Source organism: Pterocles gutturalis, unplaced genomic scaffold, assembly GCF_000699245.1.
Source record: "Pterocles gutturalis isolate BGI_N339 unplaced genomic scaffold, ASM69924v1 scaffold8255, whole genome shotgun sequence".
Lineage (NCBI taxonomy): Eukaryota > Metazoa > Chordata > Aves > Pterocliformes > Pteroclidae > Pterocles > Pterocles gutturalis.
Window position 1 is genome coordinate 44353 of NW_010145773.1, and position 6826 is coordinate 51178.

Genomic DNA, 6826 nt, shown 5'->3' on the forward strand with positions numbered 1-6826 from the left:
CCTCTTTAATTGGTTCTCTCCATTAAACCAGGAGCTGAAAGCAAAGTAGTAAAGGTTTGATGACAGCAGGTGATACAGTGCATCCTAAATTTGCACAGTCCCTTAATTCGGAATTAAAATTTGCAAGTGCTGAGAAAACTGTAGGGTGAAACAAAAGATTTCTAAGAGAAGCTGATATGGTACCATTTCTGAAACAACTTATCCCAAACTAATAACAGCAAAGTGTCTTGTAATTGTTAAATCCTCCTGGTATTTCTTTCCTCATAATACTACAGCATAGATCAACATAAGAAAGTTATTAACAACATGCTGGTTGTATCTCTGGCATGACAGCCTTCAGTTTTAGAGGAAGGAGTTGAACTGCCACTTGCTGAAAAGTTTGCTGTAAGTTTGGGGGGAGAAATAAAATGCAAAAGTGCCAGAAGTTTCACAGAACGAGAGAGAAGTTTCTAGAAATTGAATCATGCAAGAGAACTGGCTGCAAACTGCAGTGAAAGGACTCCAGAGTTTTATTTGAAGGTGATCCGTATGATAAGAAATCTGACCAGGACAGCATTTGTCTGCATCATGCAGGGGCGGCAGGGGGACATTTCTCCCTTCATTGTCCCTTTTCTGCCCATGTTTTTACAGGTCCTCATGGAGCACAAAGCCACCATCCTCCAGAAGTACGCTCGTGGCTGGCTGGCCCGCGCTCGGTTCCACCGCCTCAGGGGTGCCACCATCGTCCTGCAGTGCTGCTACCGGCGCATGAAGGCCAGGCAGGAGCTGAAGGCGCTGAAGATTGAGGCCCGCTCAGCACAGCATCTGAAGAAGCTCAACATCGGCATGGAGAACAAGGTGGTCCAGCTTCAAAGGAAGATCGATGAGCAGGTACGTCCTGAGCTGCGCTGGGACAAGAGTGGCCCTGCCTCTGCTTTGCTGCTCTTGTGCTGTGGTTCCTGATTTTATCTTCCCGTGATGTCTGAGAAGGATGTCATGGTGGTAGCAGCCTTCATTTACCGCTAGCCAGACGCTTGTAAGGGTGGGACACCACCGTGGAAGTGCAGATGCACTTGGATCTTGGGTCTCCACCTTGCTGTCCGAAGAGCTTGCTCAGTAAGCTGCAAAAGCTGTGTTGTAATTCTTGTGAGAAGCACCTGGAAGGACTTGGAGGAGGAAGATAAAATGGTAAATTTGAAAGCTGTTGCTTGAAAACCCAAACCAGCTCCACGGAAGAGCCCTATGTCGAAGAGCCTTTGGCCGTTACACTTTGTTTCGCAAGCCCTGAGGATGCAGAGCCTCTGCCCCGTGTGTTTTGAGTCATGTTACCTGGCAGGTAAAGGGTAAATTGGGTAAACACTCACTTTGCAGAGTAGTTTGAGCATGTTTGTGTTACTAGACATAACAATTGTTCAGAATAAGAAATGCTGAGTAGGGCCCAATTGTATCCACTAATATTAATGGAGAAATTAATATCCTTAAACATCCCTTTTGCAGGCAGGAGAAACATCCTCTGTAAATCAGGATACCTGCTGATTTGTAGCACCTGTTATCAGTAATTACGCAGTTTATAATTGCATTTTGGATGTTATCAGGAACACTTATACATCACACACCGTTTCCTCGCTGCCTTAAATCTCTCCCATCCCTGTATGACACGAGAGGTCCTGCGATGAAGAAGATGAGAAATGACTCTGCGTTGGCTCAGATACTGCAGAGTCAAGGCACCCGGGGAGCTGCATTACTGCTGCCTGCTTTCAAGGCTGTATTAATTGGCTGCAAAACGTGCAGCGCAGTAGAATCTGACTTTTAAACTGCCGCGTTGAATTTTAAAATGCTTGCTTGCATGCTTAGATTTTGCAGACAAACAGTAACTTAGGAATGGAAAACGTTAGGCAGAAGGTTTTCTATATATTTATGTATCAGGAACCTGTTTGATATGACTGCCCTTCATCTGGAGGGTATTTCGTGGAATTAATTAGGACGAGTCATCTCAGGTCCACATATTTGGGCTGGACTCATGCAATGAGTGTGAACATCTGTGTTGGGTCTGAGCTGCTGGACTTGGCAGTGGAGCAGCAGTATTTATTTATTTTTTTAATTCCTTGCCATTTACTGCTAGGAAAAGTGTGAGAAAAACAATCTTTGGTTCATGTTGGCTTTCCTGGCATGGATTATGGAAGCAGCAGAAAGGTCTGGTTTAGGGAAGGAGACATGAAGAGCTTTTAAGTAGGCAGAAATAACGGGCTGGAGCTCATCTTGATCTCCCTGGGTCTCTGCACAGACCAGTTTGAAGGATTTACTTTGATGCTTTCTGCATTAACTTTTGCAGGAAAGAATTGCTGCTCCATATTACTCGTGGTAGTCGGTCCAGTGAGCTAACTTAACCGTGTTTCAGGAATGACAGGTTTCCCTGGGATGCTTTGGGAGTGAGTGCTAATGAGCACCGTTCCAGTGGACTTTTTTTTGAGTGCACTGGATTTTCTCTGGCAGCAGTGAGTTTGTTGCGTCATATTCTCCCATGAAGTATCTTGATTTCAGTCCTTGCTAATCCATAAACATGACCTTTTAAAATGCCAGTTAACTTAAAAAAAAAAAAATTGCTGGTAACCTAAAGAGCTGCAGTTGTATTGTTTTCTGACTACCTGTGGAATAAAATGTTTCCATTTCTACTAGTTTAGCTCATGCATGAATAGAGAGATGCACTATTTTGTGTGCCCCTTAGGAAGAGAAGATCTTTCTTTGAAAACATTCAAACCCATTATTGTATGTCAAACTCAGCTCACTGGCTCTAGCATCCGTAACTGGGCCTTTTGACTTCAGTTTCTAAATCAGGTGAGGGATTTTTTGCACACATGAGAAAGGTTTAAATCTGTTTTGCTGCAAAATATCCCAACTGGACCACTTTTTGCTGTCCACATCGGGCCATGCCCTTCTCTTTCTTTGTTCTTTGCAGTTAAGTGAGTTGTTTGGTTTTTTTTCAAATGTGTATATTGTAGCTGCCTGAGACAGTTCTAAGGCTGTTACCTAATTTAGTGTTATGTGTTCACGCAGCCAATGTTTAGACTCACAGTGAGCTCCTGACGCTGTCTCTGCAAGCGGCAGTATCTCCGTGACCATTTATTGTGAACAAAACTCGTTTGGGTAACAGTAGCGATGAAGTTGTCGTCTCTGCCATTGGTGGCAAAATAAACTCTGGGTTGGTTCACGGAGCCTGGGTTGAAACCAGGACGGGGTAACGATTTAAAATAAAGCAAGTTCAAGTTTAACGAGGTCTGTTGAGCAATCTCTGATTGCAGTGGGGACCAGCTGTTTTGGTACAAGACAGTAAATGCTTTCTCATGTCTGAACAACAAGAAAAAGCATTCCTGTGCATTTATTTTCTATCTGGATTGAAGCCTTAGTTGGCTGGTGTGTAAAATTGTACGCATAAACCTTGGGACACAAAGCCACAAGACATTTGTTGGAGAACAAGCGGAGATGGAAGGAAGCAGCAGAGATTTGTGAACCAGAATGGTCATTGCCATTCTCTGTAGGCAAAGGTTTTCTTTCCTTCTCTTTGGAAGTGGCTTTGATCATGCAGAAATGTTAATTAGTCAACACTGTGCAATGCATGGGTTGCCCAGAGAAGCTGTGGATGCCCCATCCCTGGAGGGGTTCAAGGCCAGGCTGGATGAGGCTTTGGGCAACCTGGGCTAGTGGGAGGTGTCCCTGCCCATGGCAGGGGGGTGGAACTGGATGGTCTCGAAGGTCCCTTCCAACCCAAACCCTTTTGTGATTATCTACCTCATGTTCGCAAAGCTACGTGGTGGGCTCTTTACTGAAGCTCTTGGTCTGTGGTGAATTCAATGTAGGAAAATCAAAGCAGATGAATTTTCAGGTCTCAGAACTGAGGAGCAAATCATTGCTAAGTGCTTTAAAAGAGAGAAAATCTGAGCAAATAAAAAGACAATTGAGCTGGCACATGATTTAAAGCTGGGGTTTAGGGAGCTCTTTGTGCTCAAGGCTGCAATTATGCTACAGTGCATTGTCACCCCAGGTTCCTGCAGGCTTCGGAGCCAGGAATAAAAGGGACTAGATGATCTTTTGAGGTCCCTTCCAATCTCTAACATTCTGTGATTCTGTGATAAACCACAAACCCAGTATTGCAAACCAAAAAAAATTGCAAGCCAGTTGCTTTAAGCAACGTTGTTTGGAAGCTGTAATAAAAATGTAGGTTTTTTGGTTTGGTTGCCACTGCTATCACATGTTGTTTGCCAATGACAACATATTATTGAGCTTTTTGTCACAGTTTTGAAATTGTTTTGAGCTTTATGAGCTTTATTAGCACATATGCATGGAAGTGTTTGTTGTCGAAGCTTTGTTACCCACCATGCTCCAGGATTTTTGATGGTTACTTTTGGAGTGTATCATTGCATGCATTGATCTTGCTTATGGTCTTATTTTCTTCTTTTTTGGGGGATGTTGGCTGCAGAACAAGGAATACAAACTTCTGAACGAGCAACTCTCTGTGCTCACATCTGCCCACTCCTCCGAGGTGGAAAAGCTGAAGAAGGAACTGGTGCAATATCAGCAGAGCCACCAGGGTGACGGCAACCAGCTTGTCAGCTTGCAGGAAGAGATGGAACACCTTCGGCTAGAGCTGGAGAAAGCTCATGGTGAGAGGAAGGTCATGGAAGACACCTACATTAAGGAGAAAGACCTACTGAGGAAGGTACGTGTATTTGTCATTTCTCGTGTTGTGCAGGTGCTCATGCTGGTGAAACCTCACTCTCACAAGTCTGAAGGGGAAAGAGTTAATTTCTATTTTTTAATTAGGATTTTTTTTTTTTTTAAAGCCCCTTGAATTTGCCTTTTAACCAGATCACAGGGGAGCAAGGGCAGGTGGACATCCCTGCGGGAGCAGCGACTGCCACATGTCAGGAGGATGCCCCATCTCGATGTCTTTTGTGCTGCCAGCCACGAAGAAAGTCTCCAAACCCAGACCCCTTTGGAAATAACGGCGCTTAATAACCATGAATATGCCAGAGCTCTGTGTATATACAGTGATTCCTCATGGTGTGTAATGCAAAATATTGGAGAAGGCTGTCATAGATACTGTAAATACTGGGAAGATGTTCTTCCTCAGCCCAGACGGCTATGGGATGTGAGGGCTCAGTTTCTGTTGTGCCATCCGTGGCTGCTGCAGATGGTCGCAGTGGCTGGTGTTAGTGGTCAATGCAGAGTGTGACCTCTGTGGGGACCAACTTGTCCCTCCTGAGCAGAGGCACTGCTCCAGCACCAGCCAGGCTGGTTGTTATGAGCCTTTATAGGGTTTGGAGCTGTGATGTAGACTAAATATTTTTTTTTTTTCTTCTTCTCCTTCTTGCAAACTTCTATATTTTCTGGATCTCTTGAGGGGGAGGTAGTCCAATGTTGCCAAGAAAGTGTTCTAGTGGGAGAAGGAGACTTCAGACTGTGGAAGTTTTTTGCAAATAGTGAAAAATGGACCTTTTATCTTGAATTTTCTTTGCTGGTCAGGTTCGTTCTGAATAACCTTCACACCCATTCTCCTAACCTAGGGCACTGAGGTGTGGGTTTGGTTTCCTGCTGTGAATGCTGGTGACTGCTCAGGTTAAATCCGTGATATTTTTCCTTCTGCACCAACAGTTGAAGTGGTTTCTGTGGTCCTGCTGTTGGAAAGAACTTGGGGCTTTTTTTTACTCAATACATTGCGCAGAAAAAGCTGATTTACAGCTGTTACTCTAGAGCAGTGCTTTTTGTGTGACAAACTGAAGATGGGTCGCTTTTGGAGATTGAAAAAAAAAATATGTCTGGGATTAGCTGTGGTTTTATTATGTTGGAAGAGTGCCCAGATGGGGTGGGTCTGGGTGAGTAGCTGTGGGAACTGTGTGGTCAGGATAACTTAATCTGAGCAACTCACACAGCTGAAACGCATTTTTTTACGTGTTGTCTCACGGCTGGACCAAGAGCTGTCAGAAAAGCAGTTACTCCACTCTTTGCACGTGTATTGCACCCACACAGAGACATATGGAGTCAGTGATTTTCTTTCCTCCAACACCAAATTACAAGACCCTTTTTGGCACAGGGCTTGGTTCATGAGCTGGGTGCAGGCACAGGCTTTTAGACCCTGAAAGGATATTTTATTTTGAAGGTGATGCAGCTGGGGAAAAAGTGCTTCTCTTTGTTCTTGATTGCAAAACCCCTTTGAGCACTCTGAAAGATTGATTTAATGACCAAAGAAATGCTTTCAAAAAGCATGAAAACAAAGCAAAAGCTTTCCCCTGTTGTAGAAGGGCTGACAGCAGAGCAAATACTATGTCCTTTACCATGGCAATAAGTGGTTTAATTGTAAAACATTTCTGTTAAGCGGCGCAGGTTCCCATTTCTGACCTTAGCTTTCAATGACTCCCTTCAGTTCCTCATCAGTGGGAAGATGGAGAAGACCAGTTTCCTTCCTGGAAATGTTAATTTGGCCAAAACACCTTCTGAGAAAAATTCTGATAGAGGTTTTTGAGTCGTTCTAATAACTACCAAAAGCATGGAGAGTGTTGTTGAAACTGAACTTGGGTGCAAGAATAGCCCTTCTTATTCCATTTGGCGGTAAAGTTTAAAACATCAGCTCTGCGTGAGTACCAACAGCTATTCCTGGGGCTTTTGGGAGCACCTAGCATGAGCTAGGATGATTCAAAATTTATTAAGAAAAATCCTAAATGCTGTCATCCTCTCTGTATAAGATTAGGGAAAGGCTGGATCAAGATCTCACGAGCTGGTGGTTCCAGCGTAACACTTGAATAAGATCTGGAGTCATCACGAGTGCTCACTGCTGAACAAAATAATAATAAAT

General features: G+C 43.9%; 1 protein-coding gene across 1 annotated transcript in view; it reads left to right on the forward strand.

Moving 5' to 3' along the window:
- The window catches only part of LOC104470527 (unconventional myosin-Vb-like), a gene marked incomplete at its 3' end in the record, with an annotated part of 48318 nt that extends 43625 nt beyond the window's left edge, over positions 1–4693 (forward strand). Inside the window, exons 18-19 of the mRNA XM_010085485.1 lie at positions 631–870; positions 4454–4693. Of these exons, the coding sequence (XP_010083787.1) occupies positions 631–870; positions 4454–4693 (480 nt within the window). The remainder of the gene's footprint in view (positions 1–630; positions 871–4453) is intronic.
- Positions 4694–6826: the final 2133 nt, after the last annotated feature.